The 27,575-nt window shown below is 31.5% G+C and overlaps 3 protein-coding genes and 1 long non-coding RNA gene across 4 annotated transcripts; 3 read left to right on the forward strand and 1 right to left on the reverse strand.

Annotated features, from left to right (window-relative positions):
• The first annotated feature begins 566 nt into the window (after window positions 1-566).
• Window positions 567-3,571, forward strand: LOC132726309 (galactose-3-O-sulfotransferase 2-like). The gene is made up of 2 exons (XM_060711617.1): window positions 567-680; window positions 1,313-3,571. The coding sequence occupies exons 1-2, from the start codon at window positions 619-621 to the stop codon at window positions 2,874-2,876; spliced, it is 1,626 nt and encodes a 541-aa protein (XP_060567600.1). The 5' UTR covers window positions 567-618; the 3' UTR covers window positions 2,877-3,571.
• Window positions 3,572-4,517: 946 nt separating this feature from the next.
• On the forward strand, window positions 4,518-7,055 carry LOC132726314 (uncharacterized). The gene is made up of 3 exons (XR_009625177.1): window positions 4,518-4,693; window positions 6,141-6,314; window positions 6,834-7,055. It is a non-coding gene; the product is annotated as an uncharacterized LOC132726314 (long non-coding RNA).
• A 430-nt stretch (window positions 7,056-7,485) lies between these two features.
• On the forward strand, window positions 7,486-10,858 carry LOC132726313 (uncharacterized). Its single transcript, XM_060711621.1, has 5 exons — window positions 7,486-7,554; window positions 7,963-8,067; window positions 8,584-8,778; window positions 9,409-9,492; window positions 10,188-10,858. Exons 3-5 carry the CDS (start codon window positions 8,614-8,616, stop codon window positions 10,260-10,262), a joined length of 324 nt encoding a protein of 107 aa, XP_060567604.1. The 5' UTR covers window positions 7,486-7,554; window positions 7,963-8,067; window positions 8,584-8,613; the 3' UTR covers window positions 10,263-10,858.
• Window positions 10,859-12,896: 2,038 nt separating this feature from the next.
• Window positions 12,897-27,216, reverse strand: LOC132726308 (uncharacterized). Its single transcript, XM_060711616.1, has 16 exons — window positions 26,863-27,216; window positions 26,186-26,302; window positions 25,228-25,410; window positions 23,310-23,412; window positions 22,326-22,428; window positions 21,569-21,684; window positions 20,098-20,273; window positions 19,312-19,449; window positions 18,752-18,868; window positions 17,861-18,379; window positions 16,354-17,404; window positions 15,430-15,974; window positions 14,706-14,839; window positions 14,294-14,348; window positions 13,860-14,098; window positions 12,897-13,490 (listed from the first exon to the last, which is right to left on the reverse strand). Exons 1-16 carry the CDS (start codon window positions 26,909-26,911, stop codon window positions 13,350-13,352), a joined length of 3,786 nt encoding a protein of 1,261 aa, XP_060567599.1. The 5' UTR covers window positions 26,912-27,216; the 3' UTR covers window positions 12,897-13,349.
• Between the last annotated feature and the right edge of the window lie 359 nt (window positions 27,217-27,575).

Genomic DNA, 27,575 nt, shown 5'->3' on the forward strand with positions numbered 1-27,575 from the left:
TATAGAAAAGTTTCTAATTATATGGTTGTTAGTAGGCTCTTTTGGCAATGTATCATGTTTAAATAGATCCTCCTGTGAATTTTGACAGGAAAGAAAAAAAAATATTATCTTTCTACTTTAAGGCATCATATACCACAATTAAATGACATAACAAATAAATTAAGTCTCACAAATAAACTCCCTAATCACGATTTATCAATAAATTATAACTTGGACAATAATAAGCAATGGAATATTGATCAAGCGCTTTCTCTAGATTTTCCTAAACATACTATAGTATTACGCAGTGAAAAAAATAAAAATGTTATAACATAGAAAATCATTTAAGAATAATGGTCAATTAAACGGGAGTGTAATTTGTTGTTTCACATTTTTATTTTTTTCACTGCGTCAATGATGATTTGATTATTATACGCAACTCCTTAGTTATATAACCTAGACATGCCGACACATCTATCTTTTCAATAAAAACGTCAGCACAACAAATATATCGATTTAAAAAAAAACCTTACGTTTTTAATTAAAAGTACGCTAGATCTATTTGATAATACAATTTGTACCTCCGGGCAATGTTGAAATTTGCACACAATTATTTCAGTAAATAATTTCCAATCAAACATGGCAGAGAAAAGGATCTGGACTTTTCTGTCGACAAACGATATTTATAATGTGTTTGTAAGGTGAGTAAGGGATAAATTTGATTTGATTCTTCATTCTTATGTGATATTCATTTTATACCAACATTTAAAATATCAAACAAGTCGTGTTGATAAAACTTGATGAGAGATATACAAATGTAAGTGAGATACTCGTATAATCATATAAACAAGTAAGATTTTTGGGGCTTGGGTGGGGTTGTGTGGTCAGGTGTGGAATAGGGTGTAGTAATAATATATGCATGTTAATGATAATACAGTAAGAACGATAATAAAAGTGTAATTGATGTATAGAGGTCACAAACATGTATATAAAGGTTTTATATATGGAGATAAAAACCAGATTTCCGACTAATTGAGAAACAGGCATGATATTTTCATTTCATTAGAAATAACCATATACTCAATAGTTTCATGACAAGAACATCATTTTCAAACTTTGATTTTAGTGTTTTATTTATGAAATATACACCCGACTATAAGGAAGAGAGTGTCTGATAAAATATTTTATTGGTTTGCGCACCGTATGTACGCATTTTTAGAATTTACTCCGTATAAAAAGAAGAACTACGCTCTTATGTCCATATAAATTTCGTATCGTCAAATACCTTTTAAAACTAGCTCATCTTTTTCATTTTATGTATTTTATGTTTCAGTTTCGTTGTCGCTGCCAGTCTGCTCGTCTTGGCTATAACTATGTCCAGAGCTTTACCTTCCAGGCAATTTTACAAGTTATCAATGAATAGAAATCGTTTAAATCTAACACCTGAGCTTAGTTACATATGCAACATCACAGCTGGGGGTAAACTGAGTGGGAGCATAGACTGTAAAGAAAATCATAACTCTGCTGGCGCTCCTGTGAAACCAACGACACAAAGCACGACGACGACAGGCGATGTTATTGACGACTATGAAATGCGAAGATTTCATGAAGAGTTCAAAAAAGCTGCCAAAAGAGACATGGATTTCGGTACAGGCTTCAATAGGTTGTCCTATTCTTCAACGTCCAATGATACAAAAACCAAAGGGTTGATTAATTCAGAACATGGGAACGAGCATACAATGCAAAGTAAATCCGGACCACAGAAAGAAGGAACTATCTCATTAAATAAAATGAAATCATTGAATAAAGACAGTGTGTCTGAATTACAACATAAAAACTTTCACAGTTATGCCCAAGACAGTTTAAAAAGAGAGGCTTTAGCCCAGAACGTTCGCAATGAAAACAAAAATATAGGTCCAAAATTGAAACATTTTGCGTTTTTAAAAGTGCATAAAGCTGGTTCAACTACAATGCAAAATATCTTTTTTCGATTCGGTCTGAAAAACGGCCTCACATTTGTTTTACCAAAGCATGGCCATTACCTAAAATACGCCAGGGATGTGATCCCAGTTAAGAAAGGAGCCCACTATGACATCTTATCAAACCATATTGCGAGCTTTAAAAATCATTTTTTCAAAAAGTTCACCCCTTCCGATTCTGTTAATATAGCAATAGTTCGGGAACCTTTGGACAGGATGATAAGCGCTGCGTTTTACTACAGGGAAGTCTGGAGTACGCCGTATTTAAAGAGAATACCAAAAGACAGGTTCATCTTAAATTTGATACGGCAGTCTGGCAAGTATGAAAAGGACAATCTATCAAAAACAAGGAACTCAATGGGTTTAGATTTCGGTTTCCCGCGATCAATAAAACGTAGCAACAAGGCCGAAATAAAGCGTAGAATGGAACGTTTGCAAAGGAACTTTAAACTTGTTCTTGTAATGGAGAAATTTGACGAGTCTCTGGTTCTTCTCAAGAGAACTATGAACTGGGATATCTCAGATATAATGTATTTACCCACTAACAGTCATTCTCATAAAAAGACTCACATTTCAAAGAAAGATCTTGCAAAATTTAAATCCACGAACTTTTTAGATTATATAATTTACAACACATTTTCAAGTATCCTTGACGATAAGATTAAGGCCGGTGGACAAGAACTTAAAGAAGAGGTTGAATATTTTAAAAGTGTATTACAAATGGCGAAAAAGTTCTGTGATAAAGGGCCGGCTCATCGGAAAGAAATTTTGAAAATTTCGGAATCAAAATGGAACAAAGCTTTTACCTTTCCTTACACTGAATGTAAATATATAAAAATGGAAGAGCTGGATTTTGTTGCACGATTAAAAACAAGACATTTGAGAATGAATAACTTGAATAAATCTATACTCAACTAAAGGTTCCATGCGATTTTAATTTGATACTATAAATTTTTATATTTTTAGTTCAAATTAGAATTAAGTCATAAATATTTTAATAGCTTTCACGATTTTTACGATTTACCGCTTGAATCTCTATGCAACTAAATGATCAACAACATTAATACTATTGATCGATTTTGCAAATATATTTACATACTTTGATTGTTGAAAATATTTTCGATACTTCTAGTGTAATATATGATTAAATGTGCCATCTTAAACCGAATCCTATATGCATAGAAAGACGCTAGAGGATAAGTTGAAGTTTTAAAGACATTAAATAAAATAAAACTTTTTTGTATTCAAATACATATTATATAAACGTATTGTAAATTACATGTATTTCAGATACACTTATAAATATGGTAGCTTTCTAATTGATTTTCATTATATCTGATTATTTCATTCTATATTTTGTAAATTATAGGTAGTGATAAATGTGTTTTATAAATACATTGTATCATCCCTTCACTAGTTTTTACAGACATAAATCTGGAAGCGTATAGGGTTTCTTTTTTCGGCATTTTCATTTTTTATCCCATTTCACTCTATACATTGTATTTGCAAGAATATATCAAATAAAAATATTCGAAACATTACGGCATTAAAATCTTTGTTTAATTTATCATTATCATTTGTTATATTTTATATCAAATAAAGGCGATTGCCTACATCTGCATGGCGACATTGTTGTGTTATCATCTACTTTTGTCATTATTTATGCATTCTAACTGAAAAACGAAATACTTTTTTATCGATAATATCATTTTTTTATTGATTATAGGAAGGAAAAGTCGTCAAACTTGGTCACAATTCTTTGTCCGATTTAGTTAATTCTGAATATCAAATAAAAGATGCTTTATGAAGTTATTTGTTATTTTCATATGTGGTAAACGAATAATGGTGATTTCCTATTTGTAACTAGGTAGCTGGTAGAATGCAATGGTAAATTACATTCTGAATTTAAAAGATAATCTTTGCGTGTAAAAAATTATGCCTCAAGTTGTGTAAAACAATCTTCCGACACAATTTGTACATGTTTGAATTAACTTCTCTTTGCATTCCAAATTGCAGTCATTTCATGTGGACGAGGAGCTGACGGAGGCCTACAACATCCAACAACGTAGCTTCTAATCCTCATATGGAATTTCAATTGCATTAAACAACTAGTCTATAGATTTTAAAGATCTACGTTTAAATGTTTGAATGTCTTTCACCAATTCAAATTGTTGATATGTGTACCACAAAAATCATTAAGTAGTTATTGGAACTATGAAATAATACGTTCTTTATAACGAATAACATTCATTTCGTAAATAATTCAAAACTCGATATAAAAACCGATTTTACGCTTGCATTTCGAGCTCACAAATTATATCTTGACTTTAGATTGAACTTCGCGCTAAGTTGATGTCTAACGATTAGAAGTTAATATATGTTTTAGAAAAATATCTAACATTTAGAAATTGTGTCTGAGGATTAAGTCACTGAATCGCATGACCCATTTTTCATTTGTTCATTGCTAAAATACTTTTACTGACAAGTAACCTTAATCACACTGGACCGTATAACACAATGGAGTGTAATGTAAAGTTTAATAACAAATATTAACGGATTTATATATCTGGTGACCTTTACCAATATTCTATAGCTTCAATATATAAACACTATTGTCAATATTGATCTTTTAGTGTGCACCCAAGATTTTGCTTATAAATACTACATTAGTGTATATATAAACGTGATGTTTGGTGTTAATACTTTGGAGTTAACATGTTTTAATAAATAACGAGGTAAGAACACCTTCTTTATACGTAATCTAACACGGTTTAAAAGCATAGAATTGTTAAACAGGTTTCAACATGCAATTTTCATATACATGTATATGTAAATCAGATGATTTAGACATATAACTAGCATTTTGAATTACAGTGTACACATACTCGTAGTGCTCCTTAAAAAACATACCATTCTCAATACATGAATACTTTAAAAGTCCATTGGTATACAAGTGCTGTACTATATTGTAGATACGACAGTACTATACCCGGTATCATATTTAATTATTTTATCTATAAGCTTCCTTATGGTAAATGATAATGCATAATGAAAGGCCGATAAATATGATCGACACTGTTATGATCAAATGACGACTTTCTAGCCAGACCTTAGGTGCCCCTCCGTATATTTTTCAGGCACAAATGGGCATCTTTTTACGTTTATTTTTTGTTGTCGTGAATAGTCTATTGGCGTCTCATCGTAGAAGAGTATTTAACGATTTTAAGGCTCCATATAAAAACGGGATTTTAAAAAAATGTGATAGATATCAATACCATATGGATTTCGCCTTCAACAAACCTGGTCTTATAGATTATAATTATAGTATGGTTTCTTTCATACCTAATATTTCATTGTTATCAAATATTGCGTAACATTAAATAACTTAATAGGATATAGTATCATAAATTATTACATAAGATAAGATGGAATTAGACGTTCAATATAGTAGATATCGCACTTACCTAACATTTCAACGAGTACGAAATTTAATGCAAAATAGCTTAATATATTTACACGCTGTTATATATCAGACACGGTCTAATTCTTTCTAATTGTTTTGCTATAGTTATTGTAATTACAAAACGCAAAAAAAAATTGTCGATTATGCGCAAAAATACTATTTAAAAGTAAATGGACGGATACCTCTAAATAAAGTTTATGAAGGTTTTGATGAAAGATGGATGCAGTGGGTATATCAGTAGATGATGCTCTTTATGTGTTACAATCATCTTTTATAACAATGTTACGTCAGTAAATATTTGAACAAATATGTTTTTCCATACATGTTGTGGCCGTAATTATGCGTAAAATGTTACATTGCTTTATACATTTATTTCTCATTCGGCCTTGTTAACAGTAAGAGGTTGCTCTTTCTCAAAGTACTTGACATCCGTTGAACGCTACCAGGATTTGTTGTTAATGCTGTATTTGATAAAAATCTTATTTAGTGATGCAGCTAATCCGTATATTTCATCTGTGTTATGATGTGTAAAAATATATCAGAAAGAGAAAAAAGTAGAGAAAAAAAATATTACATTAACAGGGATATAGAAATTGGCTTGCTTCACTTCTGTATCTTAAATATTTGCATCCATAATTGCATCGCGTGAAAAATAAATTGTCATCTTAGTGCAATAACGGGTTAGCTCCTATTTAATTATATAATTTTATAAATTTCAGAAGTATTTAGATGGTTGGCTGGGACACATCGGCAGATAAGTTGTGAGGGCGTACCAGATTGTACTGATGGCCTGTTTAAGAAGGCGGATCGAGTCTGGTCCGGATAATACCCTTTTAACATTTATTGCAAACATAGGAATAATCGTATTATGTCTAATCAACATTGTCTTCCTGGTAAGTCAATTATAACTTTAGTGAAATTTGTGTGACTTTTATTATTTTTGTTACACTTGACCGAGTGGTTTCAGTCCCTGACGCAAACCAATTGGCAACTTAAACGCTGTTGGTCCCAGTCCTGCTAGGGACTTTTTATTCTTTAATGTGAGGAATTTATTGGCTAGCTTCCGGAATGTTGATGGTCTCACTTACTGAGTCCCCGTTTATGCCAGAAAAAAAAATACGGACGTGAGCTTATGCCAAAAAGAAAATATTCGGAAGTGAAACTTATCTATTCAATCTCCAGGAGAGCTAGAATGTCACCAGATGACTTATTATAGTGATGCTGTTTTGGAATTTGCCTTACGAAATAAGCTTCAAATCTTCCAGCAGCATTAACTATATGTATTCGAATATCTGAAGTCTTACATATCAGTTACTTTTTACGTAGATACATTTGATTGTGCTTCTTTCTAATATTATAGACATTTAATCTAAAAATATTTTATACGTTATATTATAATGTATATTTTTTAGTTGCTAGGTGTAGGTGCTATCGTTGTTGCAGTTCGGTTGGATAAAGAAATTGACAAGCACGACGACATCATGGCCTTGTTTAACCTTGTACAGCTAGGCACATTTACTCTAAAAGAACTTATTAATGCAATCATAGTGGCCGTGATAATGTGCGGCGTGTTTGCGATCGTGACGTCAATGATTGGCGGATTTGGAGCGTTCTGTACCTCGAGATTATTACTCATTTTAGTAAGTTCAGTCTGTTATATATGATACTTTGGCTTTATCAAATATAATGTTATCAGGAACTCGGCAACTGTGGGTTTTTCTCAACTTGTCATTGTAAATTGTCACAGCTTCTCAGTGCACAACCCGTCACAATATGTTATTTTCGAAGCTTAACAGCAAAAGTTTGTTTGTACTTACACATTAACTAGGAAAATCCTAAATATTCTTAATTCCGGAGTTATTCTTTCTTTAAACCTTGAAATCTATACACAAAACTATTTCTTTCACTTAACACTATATACTACACATGCTCTATGAATGCCAGTAAATAATGGACATTCTATTTGAATGAATAATATATAAATATATGGCTAAATACATGACAATGTGCTCATTATATTTTGAAGATCTAAACGTATTTGTTTCTGTTTATTTTCAGTATATAGTGATTGTGATAGCATGTATAATTCTAGAGCTGTATATCTTGTCACTCTGGATTGACCTTCTAGACAATGTAAATAAACAATATCCTATTCCATATTTAGACATACATAAAATATTAAATTTAGAAATTGAAGCATTGCCTTCAACATTTCAAAGCAAAGAAATCGCTAAAGATTTAAGTTTTAACCGGTTAATACGACATTCTTTGCTACGATTAAAGTGCTGAAAGTTGCAGTGATGGCTACTGCTAAAGAATCACAACTCAAGTGTTGATACTTTAGATGATAAAGATAATAAATTTGTTGAAAAAGATTTAAGATTGAATGAGCTTATAATAAGAGTTCTTAACATAAGAGTTATAACGGTTTCAGACCAACTGATGCAAGAAACGTTATAATCTATCAGAATTTCAGAAACATATTCATTTGTAAATACAAAATGATGTATTAATTATTAAGTTATACTTTGAACGTTTCAGTTAAATACAACGTTAAGAGGCTGGTTTAACAAATTGTTAAAGAAATACAAGGGATCAGCAGTAGCCGATATCTATTCTCTTGGCTGGGATTTTATTTTCATATTTGTAAGTACTTTATGATGCAATATTCTATGGTATTTTGACTCTAACTTGCTTGAAACGAAAGTGATTAGCTTTCCCAATCAGTACAGAGCCACTTTTTGACACATCTTACTTTTAACGAATATCTTACGTTTAAAATACATGTTTTCCTAAAACATACAAAATACTGCTTAAAGCAAGAGCGCATTACAACAGCAGGTGTCAAGCGCCATTTGGCAGGCGTAAAAGTTGCCCCGTACTGATTTCATTACTTTTAAATGTTGAAAATTGAGTACTCTGGTCAGGCCCGCCGGTGCTAGATGACGTAAAGGATGTTGCACTTTTTCATTGTCCCTTATGTACAGACTCAATCATACCGAGTCTTCAATTGTCATGTAATTTTGCTAGTTTTGATGCATCCGAAGGACCATCTTTTTTCAAATATTCACCTAGATTATTTTTTTTTTGATAAAACGAATGCACATTTTATTTATCGATTGGTGTAGGCCATAACAATTCTGTTAAGTATTTATAATGCAGTTTGGCTGCTGCGGTGTTGATCCTGTAACAATGACGAACAACGATTTCCGGACGCTGCCAACAAAATGGTGGACATCAGGTGATCACGGAAATGACACAATACCGGCATCATGTTGTCATGACGTCACAGTTAATAACTACCTCAATTACAACAACACAGACTGTACAGCCAACCTGAATGCTTATCATACAACCGTAAGTTCTGTTCACTTGGCTTGTCTCATTTGTCTGTATCAGAAATAACAACTTCTCAAGTTAGTTAGCAAAACTACACCAAAAAAAATCTTTAACTTACCAGAAGTTCATATAATATTCGCTTATAAGAAGAAAAACAACGATTTAAACAGCTCAAAAGAAGCGATGTATGAGCGACTGTAGCTGTTTAAGACGTTTACTTTTCCATATAAGAGTATTATTAACTTACAGTCGTTGACCTTCTTTTCGTATGCGAGCGCGTTGTTGTGCTAAATAAACGCTACAGAAAAAAGTTCATGCGGAATAGACTGTCAAAAATTTTCAAATTCACGTCTTCTGATTGGACGAAAAGTAAGGCAAAGACTTATATATTGAATTTACAGAATAAAGTTCACTTACAGTCAGTTCTAGGTCTAAGTTCTAGACATACTTTTGAATATGTTGTAATGTCAATCATTTTTGTAATGTACACTTTCAAATGCATATATATAGATAGAGGTGTCAATTTATTTGTGAATCTACCAACATTCCATAAACCATTACTTAAATTTACTAAACTTCATTAAGCTTTTATTTTGTTGTTGCTTTTCATAATTGTTACAGATTATGATTCAAATAGTTGTGTTTCAGGGCTGTTTTGATATATTTGATGAAATATTTACACGACTAGCATCAGCTGCCATATCTATCGTAACAATATTATGTATCATAGAGGTAAGTAAACTGAGTCATGCACATTTTCTATTGTACTCTACACCCTCCCCACTAACCTTTTTAAAAAATTACCAACGAGTCCAATTTTTGATATCTAAAATTATATAACTGTTGCAACAGATGACGAATGTTTTTACTTGTTGACTTGACTCCATCAAATGCGTTATTGGTGTCACACCTTATCGTTATTTGTCCGCTTTCGTAATATTTTCAACCCTTTTGTAATTTGTGTCATCCCATTTCGTAAATCGATTAAAGTTGGATAAATCGATGAAACCTTATAAATTTGTTAATTGGATAAAGACAAATACATGTATAATCGGCATTTGAGAGTTGTCTTTTTTGTCGTTAATTACGGAAATGATACTAGTTTGTGTCTATCTTTCTGTCACAATTTTAACAGTTTCTACTAGTACTGTGTCACTTTTTAATTGATATTATGTAATTCAATTTCAGATTTTTTTGTCGTATGTGTGTAAATATGATGACTTTTCAGAACACGAGAACAAAAATTGTTCTCTTTTCGTCACTTTCTTTATTAAATCAAAAGGCATTGCAAATTGATAAGTTTCTAGTAATTTATATCGTGCTAATTATCTTAGTGTTATTATTAAATATGTGCTGTCTGTATATGGCATTTTCAAAAGGCATATTAACATGTGTCTCATATCTACACAGAGATTACTTCTTTTCAGGGTGTGGCGATATTTTTCAGCATTGTCATCATCATATGTGCTGTATCAGGCAGACGAAAAATAGGAATTGTATGATGATTTTATTTATGATTGCGAACAGCAGTTAATTAGAAGTGTGAGTGTTGATATGTAATAGTAAGGACGTGTAAAAATGAGGACGTATAAACGATGGTGAATCAATAACTTCGCTAAAAAGCGAGCTATTAATCATCTTATATTGAAAATGCAGGAATATTATCAGTGAACCTGTTCTACATTTACATTGTCTCTCGTGAATATATATGGAGTTATGGACACGTTTTGAATGTTCTATTGTAAAGTTATTTTGGTTGGACGTCAGTCATATATTGTCATCATTACTTCCGGTGTGGTCACTCAAAAAGGTGATGAACATGAACTATCTAAAAATCGAAAACTTCAAGCCGTAATGAAATCTTCTATTTTATTTTATTTTTATATGGACATTTTTTCATTAAAACTGTTTTTTTTCAATATCACACATAACTTCAAAACGATCTATGATTTATTCAACACATATGAAAATAAAAAAAGTACTACATCGGATATGATTTCTAGAGATTTTTTTACAGCTTCAGAATTCAAGACAATTGATACTTTAAAATTAAATCTCGATTTGCTTGCCTGAACATCAGCTAAAAAAGTAGCAAAATTGCAATAAGTTTTTTTGGCGTTTTTACTTGTTTGTTTGCTCAGGTTAACATATTTTTTACATTTCATCTCAAAAACTTCTAAAATCATTTCCGCATTCAGGGGCATTAAGATGTTTATATCGGCATGGTTCAAAGTAATTACATACAGCGGTCATGCACAATTTCTGTCTAGTTTACAATTGTTATAGTCTTTGAACTTACGTTCATTATATATAGCTTTGCAATTTTTATATACTTTTGTATACGTTAGATATTTATGTTTATTTACATCGAAATTTTAAATATTTATCTAGTATGTTGATAAAAAAAAATCCTTTTTTAAATTTTTTTTATAAAGATTATATTTAAAGATGTTTTAAATTCTGACAACATGATGTTAAATGATAAATTCTAGTCTATGTATTTTTGTTAAAGAAGGTTTATTAAAGTTGTTCAAACTATAAGTTGTGTAATATTGGTAGCACGCAAGCACGTAAACCTTTCCATTCATGTTATACATATCGATTGGTAATGTTTTAAATTAGCAGTTTAAAAAACATCAAAGTAAAAATATATGCGTATCACAAATTTGAATAATTTTGTCTAATGAATTAATTATTGTATTTGTTTAATTTTGTAGCTGAAAAGTTTGATAATTAAGCATTCTTTAGTGAAAATATTTTCATAAAAAATAGTGTAATGTTGATGTAGTGGAAAACACTTAGTTTATAGACTTCGCTGAATCTTTATATCGATCACAGTGTTAACTGAACGGAGCAAACCCTTCTTCTGAGAGTACGGTACCGAAAGATTACATAGGTTTCACAACCGGCATATGATTATGTAGGTAACTAAAACTGAATAAAAATCATTGTTTTTATTTATTACAGACCTTATATTTGAATACCGGTATACGTCATTTTATAAATACCATTTATAAATTTGTTGCTTTGTTTCTGATTTTCGTTTGTAGGATTTATAAATTTGTTTCTACCAGAATGATATTTTGTAAAAGTGAACTTGATTTACATGTTTCTAATAAAATGGCTCAAAAAGTATACATGTATGTGTTTGAATGTTTTCTTTTACGGCTAGTTTTGTAATACAAAGAAACATGTCCAGTATGCACGCTCCGTAAGTGTTGAATATTTTAGATTTTGGAAAGCATAGCTTCCTATAAGTAAAATGAAAAATCTAATTTTGAGTTTTCATAGTTGTCGTTACAATTCTCTATGAAAGCCATTGATGCTGGAGTGCAGGGAGCGATAGAATCCAAAGAGTATTGGAATGAAAATAACAAATGCGAAAATATAATTCTTAAAGTACCCCTAAAACGAATGTTGCAGACTCGGTTGGATTTAGCCGATTCGTTTACGATAATGATAAGTGCAAGCTACCATCCATGACCCCCGTAGCACTAGCTTTCTACTTTACATATTTTTTTTAACATTTAAACATGATAATTGTCGGATTTTAAATTAATTATCATCCTATGATATATATACGGCGGTTGGCAATGTACCTTTTCAGAACAAGGTGACACGATCAATCCATTCAATACAAACCTGCAAGTGGTCGTCCCAAAGCAAAAATGTTTTAGCCTTAAAAAGAAAAAGTCTTAATAGGTATAAATGTATATTACCCATTATTACCCCCTTCTCATAAGACATAGGCTATGTGCCGCGTGTTCTTGATATTTGGAAGCTTTAACTTTCATATATAGATACAAAAAGAAACAAATTGCAGACGACAGGAGACAGTGTATTTCTAAAAGCATTTAGTGTACATATAAGAAAACATCATTGATCAAATACATGTATATTGAAAATTGAATACAGCTACATACTCATTTGTATTCAGATTTATTGGGATAAAGCTAAAAGAAAACGAAATTGACAACATTTTCAAATTACTACTAATTCACATTTCTTATTGGTTACTTTTTAATATTCTTCGTATAAACGTATAATATATATTATGTATATGATTACACAATTGTAAACACATGTTGATGACAAGATTCGATAAAGAGCATCGTTCTGACCTCTCAGACTGTTAAAGAGAGAAGCATTTGTGCATCATACCTGTACACAAACATTTTCCATAAACCTATATAGCTTGAAATTGCGTCAATAACACTCACTACCAATTCGCCTTTCGTTACAAACACGTCTATGATTTCGATATCTTAGCTGTCATATTCAAATTAACATTTTACTTATGCAACACAGGACAATATATAAAATAATCTTAATACAGAAAACAACACTGAATACATTGACATAAAAAACAATATAACAGATATTAATAATCAGGCAATAAAATGACAATTTTTTAAAAAAAAAACAATATTATGATTACATAACTACATCATTTTCAATAAATTGAAATAAAAGAAAAATAGCTTATGCAAAAATGTAAGAATTATTATAACACAACATTGAACACATATATCTACTAAATAAACAAAACAGAGAAAAACACTAAAAAGTAGTCTGAAAAATCTTTCATCTCAACCATTGCACTCCTGGTAGTTGCTCTGTGAATTAAGAATTATTAGGGAAAGGATAACATTTCCTAACTTTTCAATATCATCCTTCAGGTTACCCTTGCGTGTAATAGGCTTCTTTCTTAAATGGATATCACCTGTGATCTAAAATTAAAAAAACACTAACATTAATATATTATCGTTACGTCAGCACAAACATTTATAAATATCTGTTACAGTAAATTCAGAACAAAACGAGAAAAGATTTATTCAGCTGCGTGTTTTAATCTTCGAAAGTTATTATATTTATTTTTATATTTGTTATAACATACGCATAAACTCCAAAGTGATGTACGGTAAAAAATAGAAAAGTGTAGATCCATTAGAATGAAAGAAAAATAACAAACTAAACTGAATACAAAATGTTTGAAGTCTGCTCATGAAACATCCTCCATCCCCACCCCTCAGCACCGGCTTACTAAGCAAATAGTTATCAATGACCCTAAAGAGCCAGAAAGATATACATGTACATACCTGATTGTCTAGCATCCAAAGAAACAGCTCCTCCTTATCAAGAAATTCCAGGGTCAGACCTTCTGTGTTAAGAATATGAAGACAGTGCGCAAGCTCCATCGATATCTTCAGCACTGTCAATGTGTCCAAATTCTGCTTTTTATTTATTACCTCGTTCAAGCTTATAAATGTCTGTCCTTCTTTATCCTCTGTATTTAGTAAGTACCAAAATAAATCAGGGAGAGATCCAGATTGTTTGCCTGAAAAAGCAATTAGCAAGCTTCATTATGTCACGATAAAAAATAATTGTTCTTTGATTTTAAAGAAACAATTGTCCTATACTATCCAAATGTTGAAATATTACTTCAATCTCATCAAAACAATTTTTAAAAACGGTTAAATATGAAGTTTTTGTTCGTAAAACGTAAACAAAATACAATTTCAGATTTACATACCTACTTTCCTTTTCAAAGAGGTCTCGATAGTTGGCGGGGTTAGAGTAGTGTTCTTCTGCAAAACATCAAATTACATGTATATATTTTATGTTATGTCACTGTCTGTAAAATGATTTTATTAAATCAAACAAAATGTGTGTTGTAAGTTAGGGATTATCATTACCTTTAAGTCGGTATTTCAACTTTACTGTAAAGTGTATAAAGCTATATCTGATGTTATATTTTACTAGGCTGTTTTCTTAACCTTATGTTTGTTTTTAAAACATATATAACCTTATTCACTTTTAGGATACGAACATGTGTATATGCCGTATTTCGCATCTACTTTACTTTTATATTTATAATTCTTATCTAAGGTATGAGGTAGGATGTCATATTTAACTAGAAGCGAAAAACATTTGAAATAACTTACCCTGCTCGATTTTGAATTGGATAAGGACCACGTGTATAGAACCGGATTCAACGCCGAATTTACAGGAAATATAAAGACAATTATCCACGCATATACGTCGCTTGATATCTCATACCCAGACATTGCCATGAACCCTAAGACGAAGAAAGAATTTGTTAACCATTTAAAATAGTTATAAACATTAAGTGAAACACTTCCTACACTTGTCTGTTGAATTCATGTCGACTGGATTGAAAATAAAATGAATTTCATCATACGTAAAATAAATTTAATATTCCAGTCATATTTATATTTAAAAAAATCTGTTGGTATATTATTTTGTTGACTTTCTTTTTTGCTTAGTTTGACGGCGCACTGACACAGTTTAGGTCATATGGCGTCGAAACAGGAAAGATGATTTTGGCTAGCCTATTGTATTACAAACTTTAAAGCAAGGGACCAAAACCACCTTACCTGCTGAGCTAAGAGATGCACTAGATAATAATCCGAACCTATTTACTCGCCTCTTAAGATCACGCAGTTTTAAACGGTGGCTGCAATGCCAATGTCTCAACCGGTAAAGGCAATCCCTGATCTATTTATCTAAGATTCATAACTATAAGGAGTATTTTGCTGTTGTTGTTGTTGAGGATATTGTTGTTGTTCATCATGCAAAATAAACATATTCTGGATTTAGGACTTATCGTTTTAATGTTTTTGAACATACGTATTTAAGTATACTTGCCTATACAACCGATGGGAAACCAGCACAAAAAGTCGGATGTAACAACAAGAAGAAGATTCCTTGCAACTCTCATATCTCTCTTTTGACAAGATTTCAAACTTCTCGAAGTGGATGATTTAATCTCAGACGAAGCTTTCCAAATTTCTATATAGATTAATCCTTGGCCCAAAGCGATTATACAGAATGTCATGAAATTGAGTCCAAGAAAAATAAGCACGGAATATAGCCAACCAGGTGGCCGATCTCGTGTCAACGGAAGAGCGATGCATACACCCGATTTAGAATAAAACTTCCAGTCAAAATAGTTGTCGAAGACTACCGGAACAAGCGCAATTATGACCGAGAGTGTCCAGGCAATAAATGACAAAACAGAGATATGCTTTGAATTCAGACGAAATTGTCCGAATGGATATTTAATAACGAGAAATCTATCCAAAGTGATGAGGCATAGAAAAAACACGCTTGCTTCAGATGCCACCGTAGACAGAAATCCAGCAACGGTACACCACCCACTGTTTCGCCAGTAGTCATCCATAAAAATGTATCTGAAATATATAGATTACATTACCGCCTTGAAATTTTAAAGCAATAAATTTAAATATATTAAAGAAAAGCAAATTTATAGTTTTCCATAAATAATCAAGTATTATTTTGAGAGAAAAAAAATTAATGACAAGTAAGACTTTTATATAGTGTATATATGAACGTTGATATGCAATAAGAAATATGAAAAAGAAATATTTCAAATTATAAGATGAGCAATTGTATCTTCTTGACACTGATTAACGAACTTACAATGATCATTAACAACAGGCACAACAGTTATTAGAATGACAATTTCGATATTTTGTGCGCTTCAAACGAAATTAACATTCAACCTACAAAAGCTGTCTTTTTTCAATAATCAAACATCTAAACACTTACCGGTTTCTTAACATCGCATCAGCTACTGCTATGATAAGTAAGTATATCCCCATAATAGTGTCTGCCATGGCAAGATTTGTCACAAATATTTCATAACCAAGTTGAAGTCTATCTCGGTGGTAAACCAATCTGTAAATCACGGATAATATGTTTCCAAATAAAGCGCACAGTCCAATTAGCCAGACCATTGTCTGTAGAGCTGATAGGCGTAAAAGATCTCCGCAAGATGAAAGTTCGTCTTTTTTTGGAAAACAGTTTTCATCTAGTAAATAGTCGGGGCGAATGCAGCAGTATTTGTACTCTGATGTTGTAAGTTCGGATAAGTCATAAACTCCTCTAAAGAGGCCTTCATTAAAGTCTTCTATAACAGTATGAGTTAAATATATATTCTGCGCATACAAATCATTAAATATATTGTCCTCAATGTGTTTTATTTTGTTAGAAGTTAAATTCAATACGTCCAGTCGTAGCCCAGAAAATGCATTTGAAGATATCAACTGTATGTTCGCTCCAACTAGCTCAAAAACTTTTAAACTTTGTAGTCCGTGTAGAGCAAATGGCTCAATTCTGTATAGATCTACATTTCCTATCAAGTTAAGACTAGTAAGTCTTTGTAACCCTGAAAATCCAAACTCTGGCAAAAATTGAAGTCTGTTATGACTAAGATCCAAAACTCTTAAATTGGGTAAAGAATGCAAAAACGCATAGCTTTTCATTGCATGTATGTTACATTTCGACATGTACAAGTAAATAAGGAAACTAAAGGTAAATCTTGGGTATACAAGTGCTTCTTGTAGACCTGGATTCTGATTCAAGTCCAAAAGTCTTGAGTTGACGTCAATTTTCGATAAATCGGATAAACTCAGTCCCTTTCCGCTGCAGTTGGTCGTATATTCCATACATGTGCATATGTTTAGGCATGAGTACTGGCAAAGTCTTTCATCATCACCATGTACACAATGTCTATGCCCGTCACAAACCTGTTCCAGTAGTATACATTGTTTGCTTGCTGCACATTGATATTCTCCAGGACAATAAACAGTTGTGGAATCTGAAACGAAAAAAAAACAGCAACAATTGACAAAGGTCACATTTAGATTTGATTTAAGAATACCTAGACAATTTAATTTTTAAGCATTGGTGGCAATGCATAACATCAAAATTCATTGCAAATTGGTTGATAGAAATTCATTTGAAAACCGTCTTCCATTTATAGTAAAAAGGTTTATCATAAAAAAGGGGAAATGGAAACAAACCGCAAAATAAAGATGTTGCAGACTCATTTTAAGACGGCAGCAATAGATCTACCGTCCACGCGCCAAGGTACCGATAAAACAGGATTCAATATTTAATAATCGGAATGGGTACAAAATTAAGAAAATGACAATATCTTAGGATGTGTTCATGTAGCGAATATCATGTAATTCTCAGTGTATGACCATACTACCGATCCATAACTATCTCTTAATTAAAAAAAGACATGCCAATACATATAAACTCAACAAACCGTTGCAAATCTGTGGGAAGAACCTAGTACCAATACTAGTTAGAATATTCCAACGTTTGATAACAACATCTGTAACAAAGTCAAATTGTTGTCTTCTTGGTACCTCACTTGTCCCACTTACGACTCTGAATAGATGAAAATGCGGTCTGGATTTGATTCGTCCGAATATCATGTTTGCGACAATTTCCGATTCTTTACTATTTTGAATGAATATCACGCCCTTTGTTCCAGTTTTCGTGAAGCGTATCGAATTTATGAAATCTGATGCTAGAATTGAATATTTACATACAATGTTTCTCGAGACAGACTCGTGTTTTTTTACAACTTCATCAGATATATCAAGCAATCTGTGAGCGAATGGAAGCAGAGCATCGTGTGTACGGGTCTGAAATTGTAAATGTCTTACGATGCTATCGTGTGAATCAAACAGTTTGGCAAAAGATTTCAGTTGTTCTACTGGGTTGTCTATCAACGTTCTTTCTGATAGTATAATCACTTCCCGATCGCTGTCTCTGCAACCTGTAATATAAAATTGAAAATGGCGAAAAAATCGGATTCAGAAATCGGTTTGTTGAACTCTTGTTATATCCAGCTAATGTGATAAGATTTTAATATTCAATAAAAAATTAATATCTAAATTTAACACTACATTATCTTTTTGAATCTAAAAATAACCATAAGTACATCAACATAAGGTAATAATAAAGTAGCAATTGAATATACTCTTGCACTGCATTAATTAGAATTATAACTTGACCTGATATTCGACAGGGTTAATATGTTTGACATGTATAAAAAAATAAATAAAATCTGGATAGCGATTCGAAAAAGTACATTATTGCTAACAGCTAGTTAAAAACAAGATGGTCAAAATATGTGATAAACAGTTACCACAATCGTTCTCATCATCACCATCAGGACAGTGTTTAACTCCATCACAAATGAATCTGAGAGGTAAGCAAAAACTCCGTGGGCATTTTACAGTCTTTGCTGGACACTCAAAGTCATCTAAAAATAGAAAATAGGAAAAAAAATCGGATATAGCAGTGCTTTTATAATTTTAGTATTATCAATATGAAATATTCATTAAATCTTTCATAATCATGGAAATAATCGTATGGCAGTTAGATGTTGTCAAAGGCTATTATTTTTTCTACTGGTCAGAAAACGTGGTTCCTTTACCACTATTGTCTATAAAATATAGATATTAACAAAATTTGTTACCGGAATAGCATATTAACATCTATCATAATAAAATCCTTTTTAAAGTGTACAAAGCTACATTACCAATTTGTCTCAGAAAAAATAGATATCAGAATCTCTTCTTGTTGTTTTTCTTTCTCTTCAATCACTTTGCAATACTATGGCTACAATATATAATTTATAACATAACTGTTTATTACATCAACAAATTGGCATTTAATATGGCAAATTTGACATTAAAACATTACCACAGTCTTGTAAATGACTTCCTGATCTACAACCAATCATTAAGCCAGCATCATCAATGTCGAAAACACACCTTACAGATAATGGAAAGACTTTTTCTTCATCCTCACAACCGATTGTAGTCTCCGTAATTGTCCCATCTACAACAATATTTAAAGGAAATCGTAACAGATGACTCCATGAGCCTTTCTGGCTTTACACTAGTTATGGCGAAATTTAGCATATTAAAGGTGCTATAAAGTTTAAATGTTTAATGAAATCATTACACAGTACAATTAATTTGTATAGATTAATATTTTTGAGAAAGATATATCAATATTCTAATTATCAAGGAAAGAAAAATATAAGAATTCATTTTCAATGTGAGCATGGACACAAAGAGCAAGAAAGCTAAAGACCGGGAGGGACATGTCAAATTCATGATTTCATCACATCAACTTCACGATATTACAATAACAAATTGACCACATATTCACGATTTGCCACTTGACATTTTCTATTTCGTGAATTCATGTTTGCAACTCGATGAATTCCCGATTCCAACTTAATGAGTTCACGTCTTCAACTTCATGAATTTACAATCTTGATCAAGCATTCTTAAGAGATCGAAGCAGTTGCTTTTGATACGTAAATGTGGTCACCTTTTTATGTATTTCTATTGCGACTTGCATTTAAAAAGTCATTTTATTTAAATGAAAAAAATATGAGGCATTTTTCAATACATATAATAACTTCAATGGATCAAAATCAGCATCAATATAAATTTAAACGGACTACTGTTTACTGACTGTAATAACAAACGATGGGGCTCAATCTTATTTCTATGTCACGTGGAAATGTTCCTCCTTTGTACTTGTAGGTGAGCATACGTTGCTCGTTTTCGTTTTCAGAGTAGACAAATGACAGGCGATGTTCTGCATCTCTATGTGTAGTATTCTCTTCATCATTGCAAAAGCGTGCAATCCTGCGAAACAGAAAGAGTATGATTGTTTGTATATCCTAGTTTTTACGACAATTTTTTAACATATATATTAGTTCATCTCATTTTAACATATATATTAGTTCATCTCATTTTAACATATATATTAGTTCATCTCATGTCGTCAGTTAATCTACCTAACCCATTTTCCTGGACAACTAACCAGTAAATACCAAATTTATTTTCCCAAATTGACTGACTTCAAATCCAACTTTGAAAGTTCAGCGGTGAGGGAAAATGACCATTAAAGTGGAATTTTTGCCTCCCCCGAGCGGTCCGTGGATTACTATTCTGATGCTCTCCCAGTTCAGCTTAGCGGGGAAACAGGTATAAAAAATGCATAATATCACATACGAAGGAAGTGTAATTTTTGTGTGAATAAACATGCGTTTAAAATAAATCAAATATAGATTATCTTTTCTGAAATGAAATGAAATAAGTGTCATGTTAACATGACCATCCCTCGCCTTATATGTTTGCGTATGTGTAGGAGACTAAGATATTTGGATATTAAAGGTTTGTTGCGTTTAAAGTGAAGTAAATAGAGATGTGTTGTGGAAATAGTACACACTATTGGAGATTATTAAAAAAATCAGCTACGTATCTTTGTCAATGATTTAGTCATTATTTATTCAAGTTTCATTTACATGTGCATCTCTTGGACAGTTTTAGAGTTACATTTTAAATAGACAAAATAATGAAACTGGATCATGATGGTAGATAATTACAAAATTATATCAAATTAGAGTCTTAAAGTCACTGCACTTATCATAGTTTACAATTATTCATTTCTCAAGTTTCAAGTCAAGACCTCAATGACTTGTTACATTATGCTTCGAGAGAACATTATAAGAAGAACCAAACAGACTAATTGTTCTTGGTCATTACACAACCGTCAACTGTAAAAATGTATATAGTACGAAATTTCATATTTAAGGAAATGTTTCAAAAATGGTAATAGTTCTATGTCAATGTACTTCTTCTTAATTGACATCTACTTGTGATTTGTAAATGCAAGTCAATCACTTGTTCAGTGTTATCAAACTGGACTAAATAGAGTCACAATTTTATCACTGTACTTCTTCTAATTATAACCTAATCATTTTTCAACATTCAAGACAATATCTTATATTTATCAAGATTCGCCCCAGACAAAAATGTGGGATGTAAGGACAGACGGTCTGACGGTGACTATTGTCAAATCCACTGCCTCTTTTTTAGCGGGGTAGAATAAACATAAAAAGTTTATGTGAAATGAAGCATGTTCAGTTGATACTTACTTTCGTGACTGATAGGGATAAACTGTCAAGGTTATACATTCGCAATTGGTTGTTATGTCGGCTGTTTTATTTACATCTTTTATGGCTTCTAACACAGGTCTGCACATCTGGGTAATCTGAATATAAATGTTTTTGTTTAGCATTTGGCAATAAATATGATTCAATTTAAATGTAAGAATAAGAACTTTTTGTACTATTTGTTGCAAAATACTCGTAAAATGAAGTAATAAAAGTAACGTATTAAAAAAATCATAATGCGTTTTCCTTTGCTTCTTAATGTTAACTCTTTAGAAAAGGAAGATATACCAATGCTCAATACAGGAAAACAAACTTCTGTGTATGTCGTCTGCTGTTTTTTCTATATAAGACTGAATAATTAGATTATAATTGATCATTTGCGTAAAGAAAAAAAAAACAGACATAAATGAAAATTTACCAAATGAATAAAATAATAATAATATATTAAACAATAATGTTTGAAGACCCGGCAAAGATATCACATTAGTCACATCCTTAAATTTGCAACTCATCATCAAAACATAAGTGAATACTGTTCCTGTGATGATCATTCAGTCAAATAATGTCGAGCAATACATAAGACTGCTCCACTGTATTAAGTCAAACAAAAAATTCATGTCATTTAAACATACGTACAAATCACTATATTACCTACAACGTATTCCAGCTTAAAATATTTACTTAAACATTTTAGATAAAATTTGAACCTAGACTCAAATAAAGAAAATTTCACACCTACATTTTGAGTACATATGTTGTTTGGATCTGTAAGAACACCGTGGCTTGGAACATTGTTACTGAATTGTCCTCCCTTCAAATAAATTTCCTCTTGATTGGTCCCGCTAAAAGAAAATATAAATTTGCGATAGAGAAAGAATAATGAAATTAAAACATTTTTTACAGTACTTTTTTCATATGCAAAAAAGGGAAAAAGTAAACTAATGCACAGAGTTTGTATTTTTTAATTTTGCTTGGTTAAAGAGAATCATAACTGAAATAAAGTTATTGAAAAAATGGAAGTAACAATTGTCCTTTTTGAATTATCTGCTACTGAAATGAAGATGTTAAAAATTTTAAATATAAATTTAAAATCCTTTTATTTTTCATTTGTATGGTGCTAAAATGTGCTGAAATTGTACTCGACAGATATTACGCTTTAGCTGCTGATGAATTTTTTTTTCAAGTTATGCCTCTGTTTTAAAAGCAAACAAAGACTTAAACTTGTCAAAACACATTGAATTCTGATTGTTATAAATTTTGCATTTTGTCGGAATAATAAATAAAAATAATTGTTTAAAAAATATATTGTCTCTTGAAAGTGACCTAGAAGAGTTTTTTAAAAACTCACTTTCCGAGGTATGTTATCCAAAACAGATGTTGGTCTCATGAATTTGTGTCCATCTTTAATGATGCAACATTTAAGAAGAAAAATGTAATTCTAGATTAAATTTTCGTTCTTTGCCCATGTGGGAAATCGCAAAATGAATGAAATTGTCTTTCAAAACCGTGAGTTGGTGCCAACACATTTCATCTACAAAACTACTACATCATTATCATAATAAATAAATAGACTAAGTATTTTTTAAATAACTACATATATCCATTTTTAAAACAAATTACATAAGAAAGTTTATAAAGAAACAAAAGCTTCACTAACCAGAAGTGGATCTAATTGCAAAATTTTATGATCTCAAAATACCAGATACAAGAGTTTTATACTAACGTGTATGTAATTTCAAAGCTATGAATTATTGTGTTTAAACTTCCTCTTTCTGGCACCAAACTAAAGTCGCACTCCGCATCTATGTGTCTTCCAACATTATCATCTGTTGTAAGAAAACAATTAGATACAAGAAAGTACAATTTTTCAGAGATTCTAGAGATATAATCATCTGTTTAATGGAATTTTATTTTCTGCACGCCATGCTTAGCTTTTGTTGTTTAATACAGCTTGATGAATGTAACACAGATTTGTGAAAGGAAAATTCTCTGTCTCACCAAAATACTCAAAATACGTGGAAACATTCAACAAGTACTTGTATAAACATTGTACAATACCGATACTTCCAATAGTCATGTTACTAACAAAGCAAATTGTATGTTACTGAAGAAGCAAATTTTGTGTTACTAATGAAGCAAATTATATGTAACTGATGAAACAAATTATGTGTAACTTATGAAGCAAATGTTAATATGTAACCAATGAAGCAGATTACATGTAACTAATGAAGCAAATCATGTGTAACTAATGAAGCATATTATATGTAACTAATGAAGCAAATTATATGTAACTTATGAAGCAAATGTTCTGTAACCAATGAAGCAAATTATATGTAATTAAAGAAGCACATTTTATGTTACTAAAGAAGCAGATTATTTATAAGTAATGAAACAAATTGTAAAACAAATTGAAATTTTTCAACAAAATTCCTTTCTTTTCTTTTTTATGTCTTTCCTTTTTATAGTTTGAGAGTGAATTGACTACATAACTCGTCTGATTAAGGGCGGATATTTCCCCCACACTTTTTTCAACATCATATGTTTTATCATTATATATATCTGGACTAGCAATAAATTTTTAATTCTAATTGTAGATATTGCATGTTCAATAATGTAAATATTTAACATGTAAATTTATAAAAAGAAAGTCATCGTATAGCCCACATACTGTTGCAAATTGTAGGCCACACACTATTGCAAATTTTTATACAATGTATGTTCAAATAAACAGAATATTCCAGTAACCAAGTAAGCACATGCTTTAGCAATTAAGTGTAAGTTTTTGGGGTAAAAACGTATTATTTGATCGATATAAAAGTATTTTATATCGGCCATTTGTTGATAAATATCTGTCATGAACTAGAAATTAGGCAAAACTGACACAGAAATGACGCAAAATTGACATAGGAATGGCGCAAAATATATGAAATACGTTTACAAAGGCCGCGTATCTTTTCTCATATTTTGTTACAAAATCAATTTGTTGAAAAGTTAACCTTGGTATGAGAATCAAAGCAAATTTATGCTTAGTTAAGATACAAAAACATGCATTGGCAATGCTCAGTAGAAAATGTTACAAATGATAAATTGTGCAAATTATGTTATCGGTTGTAAAATTATTTTTTTACCAAACAAGAACCACGTCATACAACTAAGAAACCAATCAAATTAGTGAAAATGAAAAGCAGAACGTTTATAATGAACCAACTGTAGTCAAGAGATACGTTCATCAGGATTTTGTAGTGCCTTATATAAAGTAATTTTATGGTTTAATTTGGCATATCTTACGTGTATTTATTCCATCTTTGTAGTATTTGTGTGATAACTGGTGACTATTTTTGTGTGTATCCTTTATTTCTGGGTGGAAGGATTAAATATGTACATCGGGCCAGCAGAGTGAACTAACAGGGAGAACTTAAACTTGATAATTTCAGAAGTTTTCCCCGAAGCAACGAGATGACTAATATGATATATTTCGTGGATAGTGGTGACTGTTAATATTTTTAAACATGAAATTGGGAATCCATAACTTAGCCTCAAATGATACTGATTTACTGAAGGATTTAGGGGGCAAGAATTGAGTGGGCCGACACCTTCAACAATCAAATATCAAGCCTAATGGTATTATATCTGAGTCATACCTAGGCAATATAGTCTGGTGTTTCTAAAGCCTGCCTCCCACCATTCTTTACAGGAACTACGGATTGGCCGATTGCAATTTTCCTCGTCAAGAATATCGAAACAGTCGGAGAAATGGTCACACACAAGTTGATTAGGTATACATCTTACAAGGTCGCAATGGAATGCCCCTTGTTTGCATGTATCTGAAAGTATTTTTTAAATGGATGATTACCTTAATTAACTTACAATAAAGAATAAAATTAAGTTAAAAGCTAAAAGAAATTAGTTAAATTACCACAATAGCTTTCGGTAGAACAGCGTGCTCGACTATTCTTAGTGATTGATAGCCTGGATAAAATAAAATTTTCAAAATCCATCTGTTATGGGCCTTTGACAGTGACCTCCTATTATGCTCTCAAATAATTATGTTAGGTGTCAACCTATTTCATATAGAAGTTTTTGAGATACCAACTTGCAACGATGTGGAACGCCGACCTCTGGATGAGAACAATAGCTCTCCTCTCTCCCATCCAATAGTCGAGTTAAAACTGGCCTTACTATCTCAATTCTTAAAAATGTAATTGTTACTGTTTTAGCTTACAATTTATGCATGCGAATTTTTTAATAAAAATTCTTCCAAATTGATAAGCTAAAACTAATTTTTTAATAAATTTACAGCTTCTATACAATTAATAGAAGTTATTTTATTTGTGAAAGAATATTATTAAAACACGAAAGGAGTAATATCATAGTTTTGTATTTTTCACATCCCCCCCCCCAAAATGAAATTAACAGAACCCCTAAAGAACATTCAAAACGCCAAAATTGTAAATGTTGCAGGCTCGGTTCGGTTGAGCCTGTTCATGAACGGTACTGGAAAGTGCAAGTTACCGTCCACGCCCCCTAGCACCTAAAACTAACTGCATTCTTAAAGAATTACAACATTCGATGTTCGTTGCCGAATAATTATCTGATTACCACAATTGCTCTCATCTGTGCCATCGACACAATGCTTATAGGAGTCGCATCTGTTTAAAAGTGGTATACATTGTCCATTTGTGCAACGAAACTCTTTTTCTGAACACTGTGGAAAATCTGTAAAAATACGAATTTTAGTAAAATCCTTCTTAATAACATATCTAGCACCCGTTTACTACTTTAATATACGAGGTATATAACTCATCGGAGGGTATTCCCTCCGACACGGTCAACATTTCGCTCTCGTATTTCTCTTAAAATACATATTTTCATACTTAAGGGTGCAAACATATCACAAAAGGTATATCTTTCAGGAACCGTTAAAATATTGAGCCATCTATCTTCATTTACGAAAAATGAATTATCAAACGTGAAACATTATTTTAAAATCCACAAGTGTACATATTTTGAGCCAACGAAATTACATGTTAAACCATCGAATTCCAGTTACAAATATTATATAACGATTGTCACATATTTACTGTCACATGTACGTGTATTGTTAACGGTTACAGAAAGATACTTTGGTTATAGATTATTCATGAAAAGTAGAAATGAACTTGAAAACAATTCTGCCAAATTAAAAAAAAAAGTTATTTTGACTATCGCCTGAATATTCACATTTGCATGTGGATTGGTATAGATGATGTTTCAAGATTTGAAATAAAAAGCATTACTACAATTTTCGTCTGAGGCATCATTACAGTCGGCAATGAAGTCACACATCTGACTAACATGTATGCATATACCGTCATCACAGGTAAATTCATCTATAGAACATTTAGAACCTGTGTATGTGTCTGAAAAAAGACATTTTTTTTGAAAAACATGATTCAATATACAATAGAACCTATACCACAAAAAATACGATATATCGTAAAGTTTTGAGTATTAACATTCCTTTAAATTTCACAATATGAATTTCAGTATGAAAAAGGAAAATAACAATTTCAGAATTGATCTTTTTTAAACAAAGCTATTAAAATGGTCGCAAATGAATAGAAATTCTACAATGCTTTAGGATCTATGAAGTAGACAAATCTGTAATGAGAAAACATATTAATTGCTTAATTTATATTTAAAATGGGGAAAAGTAAAGTAGATACCCAAAACTTTTGAGCAATTCATTTCGTCCATTGCATCGGGACAATCTATAACGCCGTCACAGAGGGTTAGTATTGACATCCATTCATTGTTGTTACAAAGTATTAGGGAACTGTTATCTGGATGCCACCGAACGTCACGATTCGACTGTGACATGGTTTGGACAAGTGTGTGAACTAAAAGAATTATTTGCGGAAAATAGTTATGCTGCTTTAAAAGGGAATTTTGACAAAATCCACAACATAAATACGAGCAAAATCCAAACATTTTTATTACAGGGAATGTT

This window comes from Ruditapes philippinarum, unplaced genomic scaffold, assembly GCF_026571515.1.
Source record: "Ruditapes philippinarum isolate M1 unplaced genomic scaffold, ASM2657151v2 ctg986_1_1_1_1, whole genome shotgun sequence".
Lineage (NCBI taxonomy): Eukaryota > Metazoa > Mollusca > Bivalvia > Venerida > Veneridae > Ruditapes > Ruditapes philippinarum.

Bases quoted from the DNA above. Each gene is read 5' to 3' on its own strand.
- LOC132726309 (XM_060711617.1), top strand. From the start codon at position 619: ATGGCAGAGAAAAGGATCTGGACTTTTCTGTCGACAAACGATATTTAT. The intron at 681-1,312 runs GTGAGTAAGGGA...TTTATGTTTCAG, and splicing joins ATTTATAATGTGTTTGTAAG to TTTCGTTGTCGCTGCCAGTC.
- LOC132726313 (XM_060711621.1), top strand. From the start codon at position 8,614: ATGACGAACAACGATTTCCGGACGCTGCCAACAAAATGGTGGACATCA. The intron at 8,779-9,408 runs GTAAGTTCTGTT...GTTGTGTTTCAG, and splicing joins TGAATGCTTATCATACAACC to GGCTGTTTTGATATATTTGA. The intron at 9,493-10,187 runs GTAAGTAAACTG...ACTTCTTTTCAG, and splicing joins CAATATTATGTATCATAGAG to GGTGTGGCGATATTTTTCAG.
- LOC132726308 (XM_060711616.1), bottom strand. From the start codon at position 26,911: ATGTGTGACTTCATTGCCGACTGTAATGATGCCTCAGACGAAAATTGT. The intron at 20,274-21,568 runs GTAAGTATCAAC...TCTGTTTCGCAG, and splicing joins TATCCCTATCAGTCACGAAA to GATTGCACGCTTTTGCAATG. The intron at 19,450-20,097 runs GTCAGTAAACAG...ATATTGTTGTAG, and splicing joins CCCCATCGTTTGTTATTACA to ATGGGACAATTACGGAGACT.